This window comes from Herpailurus yagouaroundi, unplaced genomic scaffold, assembly GCF_014898765.1.
Source record: "Herpailurus yagouaroundi ecotype Mexico unplaced genomic scaffold, PumYag 184, whole genome shotgun sequence".
In the NCBI taxonomy this organism is placed as follows: Eukaryota; Metazoa; Chordata; class Mammalia; order Carnivora; family Felidae; genus Herpailurus; species Herpailurus yagouaroundi.
The window spans coordinates 37,018,216-37,031,753 of NW_024412415.1; the positions used below are offsets into that span (position 1 = coordinate 37,018,216).

Genomic DNA, 13,538 nt, shown 5'->3' on the forward strand with positions numbered 1-13,538 from the left:
TCCTTCCTTCCTTCCTTCCTTCCTTCCTTCCTTCCTTCCTTCCTTCCTTCCTTCTCTTCCTTCCTTCCTTAGTAGTCCAGCTTTTTATTGAATATGTTACAAAAAGGTTTAGTCAAATAGACCACAGCCCATGTTATCAGACTCCTCAGGTTCTTCCCTCCTTGCTTCACTTCCCCTCAGCTGAGGCAGCTGTAGTGGAGGGGGCAGGGTTTCCTGCTGGGGCAGGTCCACCACCCTTTCACTGCAGATGAGGCTTCCATGTTGACGATGGCGAGAGCCTCTGCACACAAGCCTGGCCAGAAAGGTCCAGCACTTACTTTGGCTGCATTGAGAACATTCATCTTATCTCTGTAACTGTTACCTCATCATTGTGCAGGATGAGGGGCCAGTAGATGCAGGTGAAAGTGTTGGGCTGGCAGCTGGCGGCCAGGCTATTCACAGGATGAAGTGAGGGCTTTACCCCAACATGGCCTTAGCTTCCTTGGAAGGACCAAGCACCTTAGCAGCGAATGCAGAAACAGGCTCCCTTCTTTCATTTCTTTTGGGTATCTACTCAGAGTGGAGGTGCTGGACCATATACTATTGTTTGATTTTTTTGAGGAACAATGCTAAGTTTTAAATGGAAGTGCTAATAAGATCTACAAATCTTAAGTGCCCAGATTTTGAATTTTTTTGAAAGTTTATTTATTTTGAGAGAGAGAGAGGGAGAGAGAGAATCCCAAGCAGGCTCTGCACTATCAGTGCACGGAGCCTGATATGGGGCTCAAACTCAACAAACCTGTGAGATAATGACCTGAGCCGAAATCAAGAATTGGATGCTTAACCAACTGAGCCAGCCAGGCACCCCATTGAATTTTGACACATACATATACTCATGTAATCATCACTCAGATCATTTTCATCACCCAGAAAGTTTCCTCGTGCCCCTTTACAGTCCTCCCTTCAGTTCTCTAGAGGGGGCTATTCTGATTTCTGTCCCTGTAAATTAATTTTGTGTGTGCTTGAACTTCATACAGAGGGAATCATATGATATGTACTGTGTACCTTTTGGTATCTTTTCCTCAACATAGTGTTTTTGAGATTCATCCATGTTGCAATAATGTATCAGTAGTTTATTTTTTTAAAGTACTGTATAATGTGTCATTGTATAAATGAATATACCATTTTATCCATTCTCCTATTGGTGAACATTTGTGTTGTTTCCAGATTTTGACTATCATGTAAAAGCTTCTGTGAACATTCATTTACACATCTGTGTGTGTGTGTGTGTGTGTGTGTGTGTGTGTGTGTGGTAGGTGTTTTCATTTCTCTACAGTAAGTACCTAGGGAATGGAATTGCTGGGCCATATATAAAGTGTATATTTTAATTTTATGAGAGACTGCCAAAGTGGTTGTGTAATTGTACTGTCCCACCAGCAATTGAGATTTCTGATTGCCCTGAATTTTTACTAACATTTGTTACTCTCAGTCTTTTTCATATTAGACATGCTGGTAGATATGTTGTAGTATCTTATTATGACTTTAATTTGCATTGTCCTTATGACTAAGTGAGTTGAACGCTTTTTCATATACTTGTCATTTCTTTTGTGAAAGAAATATTAAGGTTTTTGCTTGTTTTATTTTTAATTTTTTTTAAATTTGTATTTTAATGTTTCTGTATTTTTTGAGAGAGAGAGAGAGAGAGAGAGAGAGAGAGAGAGAGAGAGAGAGAGAGAGAGGGCGCCTGAGTGAGCATGGGGTAGGGGCAGAGAGAGAGGGAGACACAGAATCTGAAGCAGGCTCCAGGCTCTGAGCTATTATGATCGCGTAGAGCCTTACGTGGGGCTTGAACTCATGGACCGCAAAATCATGACCTGAGCTGAAGTCGGACGCTTAACTGACTGATCCACCCAGGTGCCCCTTAACCTGTTCACTGCATTGAAGTCCCTCTGTTGTAAATTCTCAAGTGGTTTTTATGGTCCCTTGTTAGACCCTGACAGATAATCACAGAGCTCAAGTAAAAAAAATATCTTACATTTACATTTGTTTCAAGATGTGTCATCTTTCTTTTCTTTTAATTCCAGTGTACATGTACAGTGTTAATGTTAATTTCAGGTGTACAATATAGCGATTGGACAATTCCACATATTACTCAGTGCTCAACAAAACAAGTGTACTCTTGGTGTACCAGGGTGGCTCAGTCGCTTGTGTCTGACTTTGGCTCAGGTCATGATCTTGCAGTTTGTGGGTTTGAGCCTGGCATTGGGCTCTCTGCTGTCAGCGTGGAGCCTGCTTTGGATCCTCTGTTTCATTTTCTCTCTGCCCCTCCCCCACTCTCACTGCCTGGCTCTCAAAAATAGACATTTCAAAAATTAAAAGTATTTATTTAGAGAGAGAGCGTTAGTGTCAGCAGGGAGGGTCAGAGAGAGGGAGAGAGAGAATCCCAAGTGGGCTCAGAGCCTGACGTGGGGCTCTGTTTCACAAAAGATCATAACCTGAGCCAAAATCAGGAGTCAGATGCTTAACCAGCTAGGTCACCCAGGCATCCCAAGATAAATGTACTCTTAATACTCTTTACTTATTTCCCTATTCCCCCACCCCCTCCCCTTTGGTCTATCCATTTGCTCTCTGTTAAGAGTCTGTTTTTTGGTTTCTCTTTTTTTCCCTTTGTTTGTTTTGTTTCTTAAATTCTACATATGAGTGAAATCATAGTATTTGTCTTTTTCTGACTGACTTATTTCACTTAGCATTATACTTTCTACATCCATCCATGTTGTTACAAATGGTAAAATTTCATCTTTTTTATGGCTGAGTAATATTTCATTGCATATATGTACCACATCTTCTTTATCCATTGATGGACACTTGGGCTGCTTCCATATCTTAGCTATTGTAAATAATGCTGCCATAAACATAGGGATGCATATCTCTTCAAATTAGTCTTTTTTTGTATTCTTTGGGTAAATACCCAGTAGTACAGTTACTGAATCATATGGTAGTTCTATTTTTAATTTTTGGAGGAACCTCCGTAGTGTCTCCTACAGTGGCTGCACCAGTTTTTATTCCCGTGAACAGTGCATGAGGGTTCCATTTTCTCTACATCCTCATCAGCACTTGTTTTGTTGTTTCTTGTGTTGTTGATTCTGACAGGTGTGAGGTGATATCTCATTGTGGTTTTGATTTGCATCTCCCTGATGATGAGTGAAGTTAAACATTTTTTCATGTGTTGGTTGGCCACATGTATGTCTTTCTTGGAGAAATGACTGTTCATGTCTTTTGCCCATTTTTTAAATTGGATTATTTCTTTGGTGTTGAGTTGTATAAGTTCTTTATGTATTTTGGATACTAACCCCTTATTGGATATATCATTTGCAAATATCGTCTCCATTTCAGTAGATTGTCTTTTAGTTTTGTTAATTTCCTTTGCTGTCCAGAAGCTTTTTTTATTTGGATGTAGTCCCAGTAGTTTCTTTTTACTTTTGTTTTCTTTACCTCAGGAGAAGACTTGTTGTATCTTTTGATGTCCCAAATTGAGATAGTAAAGTGTTAGAAGTCCTGTTATAACATGAAGAAATTAACATTTATTGAATGGCCACTTTCAGATTTTTCGTAGTTTTCCAGTGAAAATTATAGAGGGAAAAATGGAGGCCCAGAGAAGATAAATAACTTGCTGTAGGTCCCAGAGAAGGCTGGTATTGAATCAGGATGGGAATTCTACATATAAAAACCATGCGTGATGTGTCTGCTTATCCGGGAAGAGATCCTTTACCAAAGAAGGGTTCATTTATAATGTACTTCTAAAAGTCTTAGTTATTTTAGAAGATTTTTCAGCTAAGAATTCAAGGCACAATAATTTTCTGCTCAGCTTTCATTTTTCTGGTATGTTATTCCCTAGCACTGATCAAAGTTTAAGATAAAAATTTGAGTCAGGGCCATTACTAAGAGACTTTGGCCCCTAGGACAAATTACAAGGGAGAAGAATTCTTGCACTGTTATGTTTCTTTGGTTGTGTAATTGTTTAAGATAGAAGTCTGGTGTATCCTTAGAGGGGAAAGAAAGAGGAGAGATGTCACAAAAGAGTAGAATGGGGGCAGGAGAATAGAAGGGCCAAGGGAGTATGGTTGCCAGGTTGCCAGCTTTCCACCCCTACTGCCTCAGTGATGGTGGAGGGGCAGGGTGGGAACTGGAGATAGGAATGAGGTGCAGCGGCTGAAAGGCATTACCTTGTCTTCATCTCATCAGCCGGCCACCTGACCTCTGTGATAATAGAGGCTCCTGAAGTGTAGCATCAGAGATGACTGCCCTGCTCTGCTGTAAAATAGAGGAGGCTGTGCTTTGCCTTTACATGTCTATCTTTTTTTTTAGAGGATCTTTCACATAGGTAGTTGTCATAATACTTGGTGAAAGCATGTAAGAACCAGTACCCCTGTTTGTAGCGGGAATTGGAGTGAGCAATGATTTGGGATACAAGAAATTCAACTTACACATTTACAGGTAAAATTCTAACATAGACTCAAGACTTACAGACTCTAGGGATTTCTAAGGCATCCAGAATTCCCTCATCTTAGAAAATAAATAATAATGCAGATAATAAAAATAATAGCAGCGACAGCTAACACTTGTGTAGAGCTTAACTATATGCCAGAATTTGGACCTCTTTATATATATTGTTATTCAGTCCTCACAACTCTGTGAGGATATTTTATTCCTTGACCTTCCTATTTAAATGTGTAACCCCTTACCTGTACTCCTTGTCCTTCTCTGCTTTTGTAGAAAAATATCACTCCTATAAAACTCACTTTATTATCATCTGCCCCTTCTGTTAGCACTCTCTGACTTACCCCCAATCCTGTCCCCACTGATTTAAGGCAGGAGGTCAGTTTGGTTCACTTTTGTATTGTCAATGCCTAGAATAGGACCTGGCACATGGTAGGTGCTCAGTGAATATTTGTTGAATGAATGAATGAATGAGTCTCTATTTTATAGATGAGGAAACTATATTTCCCAAGATCACACAGTTAGAAATAGGACAGTGAAATTCCAGTCTTTGATGAAGCTAGAATTCTCTTAGCTTTTAGACAAATTATATCTCCAGGAGTGTGAAATGACCTTTAAGCCAGATTTGGCGATGGCTTCCCTTCTTTTAATCCCTAGGTTTGCATTTCATGGGCCTCTGGGCTCTTAAATTATCTTACAGATTGAATATTTTTTTCCTCCATTCTTTATCCAGGAAAAACAAAAAATTACTCATCTTTTATTGTGAAATTTTAAAAATAGCAAAACTCTGATTTACATTTTATGAATTTTGTCTATAGCCTGAAGCTGTAGAAGCAATGATACTTAGTCATATTTTAAACTCAAAGGGTTCAGTGTCTCCTTTCACTCTTTCCCCTCAGGGGGCATGTGACAGAGGAATAGGCCGTACAAATGAGACTTGGCCCAAGATTACTCAGTAATCCACTTGCCCCAGAACTATTCATCATGGTGTATTTCTTTACCCACTTGACATGTGTGCATGAGCACCCACACCCATCTCTAAACTTGGTGATCAGTATGGCCTTTTGTAGGAAATTTAATTCTGGAAGTGGTTAGGCAGAACATGAAAGGCTAAGATCTGACAGTTGAGGGAGCTTAAGGAAAGAAGGAAGGAAACAGAAGTCATCAGAGAATCTCAACTAGGAAGAAGGGCAGTCCCACTCAGAGTGTGGGTTTTTGGAAGGTGAAGAGTATAGTGCTGTTGAACACTTTACCTTCTTTTCCTTTTGGCATATGAAACCATACCCATTCTTTCTGTCACAATTTTACCTTGTAAATTCCATTGACAATCCCTGTTCTTGGGAAGGACTAAGCAGCAATACTTTGTTATTGTGTTCTGACACCATTAACTCGGGGTCACAGGAAACTTCTTTTCCTTCCTGTTATATTATGGACCTATAAGTGTTAGCTTTTGCCTTGATGTATCTCCTAAGATTCTGGAACAGAATGATTACAAATAATTAGAAATCATTTCCATCTTGTTTCCTGCTATTCCCTTTCTTTTATGTTTTTAAAAGGGAATATCTCAAATATATATTAAAGTGCATTAAAAAATACAAGCATCTGTGTACTCACTGGCCAGATTTAACAAATTAAAAAAATGTAGTTATGTATACTTTAGAGATTTTTATTCTTTTTTGAGAAATGAAAGCATTAATGAGCTGAAGTCCCTCCTTTTTAACTTTCCTCCCACCCCGTTCCTCACAACTATTCTGAGGTTGGTGTGAACCCTTCTCTTTCTTTCATAGAAAAATAATTTCTTTTTTTTTTTTTTATTTATTTATTTTTTTAATTTTTTTTTCAACGTTTATTTATTTTTGGGACAGAGAGAGACAGAGCATGAACGGGGGAGGGGCAGAGACAGGGAGACACAGAATCGGAAACAGGCTCCAGGCTCTGAGCCATCAGCCCAGAGCCTGACGCGGGGCTCGAACTCCTGGACCGCGAGATCGTGACCTGGCTGAAGTCAGACGCTTAACCGACTGCGCCACCCAGGCGCCCCAATAGAAAAATAATTTCTTAACGAATTTTTACCCATATTTTTAATCCTTTGAATTCGAAGGATAGTAACTCATTTTATGGTTTATCATGAATCATTTTCAGTGGCTCAAATAGATTTTTTTGGTCATTGTTGCCTTCTCATTCCTGGACAACAGTGTAATGTTTTACCTTGTTATTGCTAGGACCATATTTAACTCTTTTTGGTCCTCTGATCTATCAGATGGGATGTTAACTGTGTTATGTATTTTTTTGTTGGTAACGTTCCTGAAATATTTCTTAGAAATTCTTCGTATTCACCTTCAGTAACCAGGGAGAGAGAGAGAAGTAACAAAAGAATTATTTTATTTTTTTCAGGCCAAGTTACCATTTGAGAAACTGGCACTATGAGCCACAAAAAACTGAGAAGCCTATATTCAATGTGTAATAGTAGGACAAATATCTATTAGTTTAAAAACCTGTACATTCTTGTGGTCAACAGCATGAAGAATTTAATGCAATACCGCCATAGGCTTATGGTTAAATGTGAGCACGATGCTAAAGGAGAAAATCTAACAATGGCTATTATGTTTGTTTTGTCAAAATATGCTCACCAGCTCAAGAGTTTCCTATTTTGGAGAAGCAGAACTGGTTGATACATCTTCACTATATACGGAAGGATTATGAAGCATGCAAGGTGAGAGATTGTAATGACAGAGACCATGAGAGGCAGGCTTTGGTTAGATAGCTAACAATTGTGGCTCTTAAATCCCACTAATAATGTATGAATTCCTGTTTCCCCACACTGTGTATATTGGTTAGCTTTTGCTAGGATAATGCTGTTAACAACCTCAAAATTTCAGTGGCTTCTAACAGGAGACATTTAATTATTGCTCATGGGCCTCCAGATTGGCTGTGGGTTGGTTGGGTCTGACTACAGGCTGGGGGTCAGATTCACGTGTGCTCCATGTGTCTTCTCATTTCAAGACCAGGGTAAAGGAGCAGCCGCTCTCTGGGACTTGTTGGTCTCATGGTGAATGGCCAGCGTAGTATTTAACTTTCTCATCTCTGGATAGGTGAAAAATGGTATTTCATTGAGTTTTATAATTCTCTTATTTTGATGAACTTGATCATCATTTGTATATTTAAAAACGATTTGTATTTCCTTTTTCTCTAAACTATATCTTTGGAAACATACTATACATGTTATATACTTGCTGGGAGACAATAGTAGTGACATGCAAAATATATCCTTGAAACTGTCTTATGGCATTTGGAACTTTGTCATGTTTCTAAGGTTATAGTTTTAAAGTTTTACCCATGGCATTTGTACCTATGGCAATGTACAGAACTAGAAATGGTTAGTACCAGTATGAATCTTAAAAGGGTTCTTTCTTTCCTTTTGTGATACTACTATCCTTTTATTTTTTCCCTTTTCCTGTTTTTTTTTTTTTTAAGTTTATTTATTTATTTTGAGAGAGAGAGGAGAGACCATTTTGAGAGAGACAGGAGAGGAGGGGGAGAGAGAGAGAGGGAGAGACCATCCCTTGTAGATTACAGTGCAGAGCCTGACCTGGGGCTCAGTCTCATGAACTGTGAGATCCTGACCTGAGCTGAAATCAAGAGTCAGATGCTTAATCCACTGAGCTACCTAGGCACTGCCCCTTTTCCTTTTTTGACAACTTTCTGTGTTTCCTGTTTTTGGCATCTCTTCCTTGTTTATTTCTTAAGCATTGGAGATGTTCCTAGGTCCTATCCTTGGCCCCTTTCTCAGCTCATTTCACACACCTCTTCCTGCTCTTCAAACTAATCTGATACCTACTAATGCTTCACAAGTATTTCAAATTCAACTCTTCTGTAGCTGAATTTATCTGCTTCCCTCCAAACCTATTCCTTCTCTTGTACCCTGTCTCGGGGCTAGGTACCATCATTCACTCATCTGTCTGTCAGGCCCCCCCCCCCCCCATGACCCATTTTTCCTAATATAATATAGATAATCATTAAGTTTTGGTGATCCTTGTTTACTATCTCTTGAAATTGTCCACTTCATTCCCTCTCCATGCCTTAGTTAATTCCCATATTTTTTGTTTAAATTATCACAGGAATTCTTATACCGATCTTGCCTCCTTTCCATCTGTTTTCATCAGTGCTTCCAAAATGACTTTTCTATAGAGCAAATTGAATCAGGTTACCTCCTGTTTAAAACTTACCAAGATTCTCCCATTGCTCTCAACATTTTTAGCCTGGCGTTTGAGGCCCTTCTCTCTCGGACTCTCTTAGTCATCTTGGCTTCTCCTCCACCCGCTGCCAACACAGGATTTGAAACTGTTTACTCCAGAAAGCCTTCTTTGATTTTAGACTCAGGTGCTCCTATAGCATCCCAAGCTTAGCCTGTCACGGGAGCAAGGAAGAACCTGTGTTTTGCTCATCAGAGAGCCCCTAGCATCTATAATCGTGCCTGGAAATCTTCCTATTCCCCTTAGCTTGCCTAGTAAGATTCTAGACAGGGGTTGACAGACTTTTTCTGTAGGGGCCAGATAGTAAATATTTTGGACTTTGTCGGCCACAGTCTCTTTCATATTCTTCATCTTTTCTCTCTCTCTCTCTCTCTCTCTCTTTTTTTTTATAACCCTTTAAAATAGGAAAATACTCTTAGCTTGAGAGCTGTACAAAAATAGCCCGTTTGGCTCAGATTTGGTCTGTGGGCCATAGTTTGCTGACCCCTGTTCTATAGTAAGTAACCATAAAAGAGTTGAGATTTAAAAAAATTCCAAGTGAACATTATTAGTAATTATTTATATACTAGATTTCTTATATATGCTCCTTGTCCACCTCTACTTTTCTTAAAAACACTTTAGGACACTGGGGCACCTGGGTGGCTCAGTTGGTTAAGCGTCTGACTTCAGCTCAGGTCATGGTCTCAGTTTGTGGGTTTGAGCCCCGCGTCAGGCTCTGTGCTATTAGCTCAGAGCCTGGAGCCTGCTTTGGATTCATTCTGTGTCTCCCTCTCTCTCTGCCCGTCCCCAACTTGCACTCTTTCTCTCTCAAAAATAAATAAACATTAAAAAAAAAATTAAAACAAAAAATCCACTTCAGGATACCTAACCATGACTTACAAGTATTTTTCTTCCTTTTTCAGGCTGTTATCAAAGAGCAGCTTCAGGAGACTCAGGGGTTATGTGAATATGCTATCTATGTCCAAGGTAAGACATAGTTCTCTTCTTGCTAGAGAAATGCATTCTTGGCCTAGGTTTCAAAAGAAGAGCAAACAACTTATGAAACACTTTAAATTCAAATGTTCTACAACGATCTTATTCAGCATTATGTTTTTTGAAATCAGAACATCATTCTTATGCTGGATTTGACCTCAGAAATGACTAGTTCTGTTAGAAAAAATTTGCTGCCGTTCTTTCCCCCTTTTCCAGTGTCTGGCTGATGTTTTCAGAATGGATGTTAGGGTCCCTGCCTCAGGCAGCAGCTTCAAGCCCAGAAGGGCTTTTGGAACTGTCCTTTGTAGTCAGGCTACAGAAGATGACGGAAGCCTTGAGGATTTTTTATGAGGGCGTTAGGATGAAGAGAAGAAGCCTAGAGGTATACAGGATGAGGTGGAAAGTAGATGAAATTCATCAGAAACCAAATACAGGAACCACTGACTCTTTGGTATAAATGAACAGTTTTGTTTACCACTCAGTGGATTGGTAGTCTTCAGATTACGTAATTTTATGACATTTGCAGGATACTTGACACATCTAGGACATCATGGCAAGAAAAGTGCTTTTTTATTCCCAGTATTACAGGTGCCAGACTCGCAGTGCCTCATAATACTTAAACACAAAAATTCTTCTGAAAACTCAGGCCTGGGAAAAATTACTGATTCCAATAGGTTGCGTTACTGAAAATCGAGTCTGAAATATTAGTGCATTCTTGGCCAGAATCTTTTTGATTTCACTTGTCCTGTTTGGGTGTACTCTGGAAACTCCTAGATGGAAGTCTGAATTATGATAAATAGAGTGTTTGACAGGGAAGACCAGGAATGTTCTTATTATGAAGAATTTGTGGGATAACTTTCAAGGCACCTGACTATCTGCATGGTGGGTACTGGGTAGAGGGGCAGGTAGGTTTGAGATACCTTTTTTTTTTTTTTTTTAAAAAAAAAATTTTTTTTTAATGTTTATTTATTTTTTGAGACAGAGACAGAGCATGAATGGGGGAGGGTCAGAGAGAGGGAGACACAGAATCTGAAACAGGCTCCAGGCTCTGAGCTGTCAGCACAGAGCCCGACGCGGGGCTCGAACTCACGGACTCCAAGATCATGACCTGAGCCGAAGTCGGCCGCTTAACTGACTGAGCCACCAGGCGCCCCTGAGATACCTTATTTAAAAAGGTTTTAGATTGTCAGCAACTCTGCTACTTGTTTCAGCCTACCTGAGGTCTGAGCTGATTGTATTAAAGATACAGTTATCCAAAAGATTTCTTTGGGATGATTTCTTACTCCTCCTTCTTCAGTTTTTCTGATACCAGACTCTGTTCTTCCTAGAATGTGATGAGTTTTTTCTGTGTTTTCTATCCTTGGCAGCATTAATATTTCGCCTGGAAGGAAATATCCAAGAATCCCTAGAACTCTTTCAGACGTGCGCTGTTCTCAGCCCTCAGTGTGCTGATAACCTCAAGCAGGTGGCCAGATCTTTGTGAGTATTTGTTGCCTCAGAGTCCTGGGCACTCACAGAGAACGATGTAAAATGCGTTCTCAGTCCGAGCCTGCTTCTGACAGCCTGATCAACCTGATACGTAGAGGGAGAGTGGCTTAGTAGATATATGGGGATCCCCTTTGAAGAGTGGATTAATTTTGAAACTTGAGAAAATAAGTCAACAAGTATAAAGGAGTTGAGTATTTTAAACATTGTATAGTCTAGTTTGAAGGGGGGAACACTGATACTGTTTATCATATAAATAGGGACATCTTGTGCCCTCAGTCCCCTAATCATATTGGCAACCCATGGAATGTTTTTCATGTACTGTTCCAACACTTGGTATAATACTTGACATAGTAAGTTTCAGTAAGTGTTTGTTGAGTGAATGCCCTAATGGTGCCTCCATGCAAGCAACCTCCAAAGTCTTTCTAAGCTGATGGGTACACTATTTTTCTACTCTGGAGCTGTAAAGTGTCCCATGGGGTTTCTACCCCCACTTTCTTACCTACCTTGTCATTCATACTTGCACTTCCTTTGTATAGAGCCCGATTTGCCTTTGCCTCCCTCCAGAATCAAGGTTGAGGAAAGAGATTTAGTCTTGGAAGGGAAGGGCATGTCCCTATAATAGACGGTGATAATAAATGATGGCAGCTCCTGTTTAACTGGTATATATACCAGTTTGTTTCTTCTTTATTCTACATGTGTGGTACATTGTGGAAAATAAATTACAGAAGACTTTCACTAAAAGTGGTGTAGAATGAGGCCAAGACCCTGGAATAGCTATCAGTGCAGTCCCTACCAAAAGAGCTTCTGTAACTGATGGAGACCAGCCTCACCGGCCAAAACAGCACAGCCAGCTAATAAGGCAGGGGCTTCCAGATTTCTCTGCTGGATGGAATATGAGTCAAATGGGGGACTAGTGGAGTTAGTCCTGTAAAACTTTTAGTTAAAAATTACAGAAAATGTATTTCTCCCATAGATTTCTTTTGGGAAAACATAAAGCTGCCATTGAAGTATATAATGAAGCAGCTAAACTTAACCAGACAGATTGGGTAAGTAGAGAACTTTAAAGTTCTTTGTTATTAGTGACCTGCTGATGGTTCCATTTGTCATATGGCTGTCTTGTTACCGTTACTGAATTCCTACATGCCCCAAATGTCTTTATTTTATCCTCACACTTGATTGATGATTTAGCTAAGTATAAGATCAAAAACCAAACCATGTTTCCTCATAACTTAGCAGACATTGCTGCATGGTTTTCTGGCAGTCTGTTACCAGTCTGCTACTTGTTGATTAACTCCACTTTCCTCTCTAGAAGCTTCGAGGATTTTCTCTTTATCATTGGAGTTCTGAAATATCAATAATACTTGTGTAAAAGTGTTACCCCCCCCCCCACCCCCATCCCCACCTGTGGACACTAAGTTGGCTTTCACTCTGAAGATCCTTGCCCTGTTTTGGGTCAGGGACATTTTCTTTGAGTAGTTCTTTGATTTTCTTCTCCTCCATTGTCTCTTTGTTAGGGATTGTAACTGCAACAGAAATTTTGATTGAACATTGGCTTTGCCAATTAGGGGTTTATTTTTTGTCATGAAACATATACCAGGTAAGTAGTTGCCAACATTGACTGGGTGGTCCAAGGACGTCAAAGCTGAGGTTTTTTCTTCATGGTCATAAGACGTCTACTGCAGCTCCAACATCACGTCATCATTCCAGGCAGAGAGAAAAAGCAAGCAACGGAGAGAAAAAGATATAGCCTGTATTAGGAAAGCACAGCTTTCCCAAAAATCCCCAAAAGACTGCCACTTGTGTCATATCAACTATTCCCCTTTTAAGGAAGACTGGGAAATGTAGTTTTTTCGTTGGACACATTGACACTCTGAACAAAATTAGGGTCTGTTAGTAACGAAAATGAGGAGAGTGGGTATTAACGAGTGGCATCTGCCACACTGTTTTCCACTGTATTAAAGGTGTTCTGTACTTGTTCTCTGTGTCTCTTCACTTGCCTCTCACATAGTCCCGCTTTTTGTCATTTTGCTGTACATTCAGGGACATTTCCTGAATCCTATTCTCCAGATCATTTTTGTTGTTAGCTATTCACATTCTGTTATTATCTTATCCATTCAGTTATTTTTTTATGTCAGTAATTATATTTTTAATTTCTAAGAACTTTGTCTTTTGTCTTCTTGCAATAGCCTCTCCATGTCTCTGACTCTTGAAGTTTTGTTCTGCTTTCCAGAATTACCTTTTGCTTCCTCTCTTTATTTTGGTTCTTCTTTCTTGTGCTGTTGGTTTTTTCCCCAATAGTGATGATTCTTGGAAAGAAATATGGATGTGTGAAGGACTAGATTGATTCGT

The 13,538-nt window shown here is 39.6% G+C and overlaps 1 protein-coding gene across 3 annotated transcripts in view; it reads left to right on the top strand.

The window, feature by feature from the left end:
* Positions 1-13,538, top strand: part of BBS4 (Bardet-Biedl syndrome 4) — a 58,157-nt gene that overhangs the window by 28,036 nt on the left and 16,583 nt on the right. For 2 of the 3 annotated variants that reach the window (XM_040493198.1, XM_040493196.1), the window contains exons 3-6: positions 7,110-7,189; positions 9,632-9,695; positions 11,069-11,180; positions 12,163-12,235. In XM_040493198.1, coding sequence (XP_040349132.1) covers positions 7,110-7,189; positions 9,632-9,695; positions 11,069-11,180; positions 12,163-12,235 — 329 coding nt within the window. Of the gene's footprint in view, positions 1-4,350; positions 4,474-7,109; positions 7,190-9,631; positions 9,696-11,068; positions 11,181-12,162; positions 12,236-13,538 lie in introns of those variants that run through there. The other variant, XM_040493197.1, reaches the window with a different exon arrangement.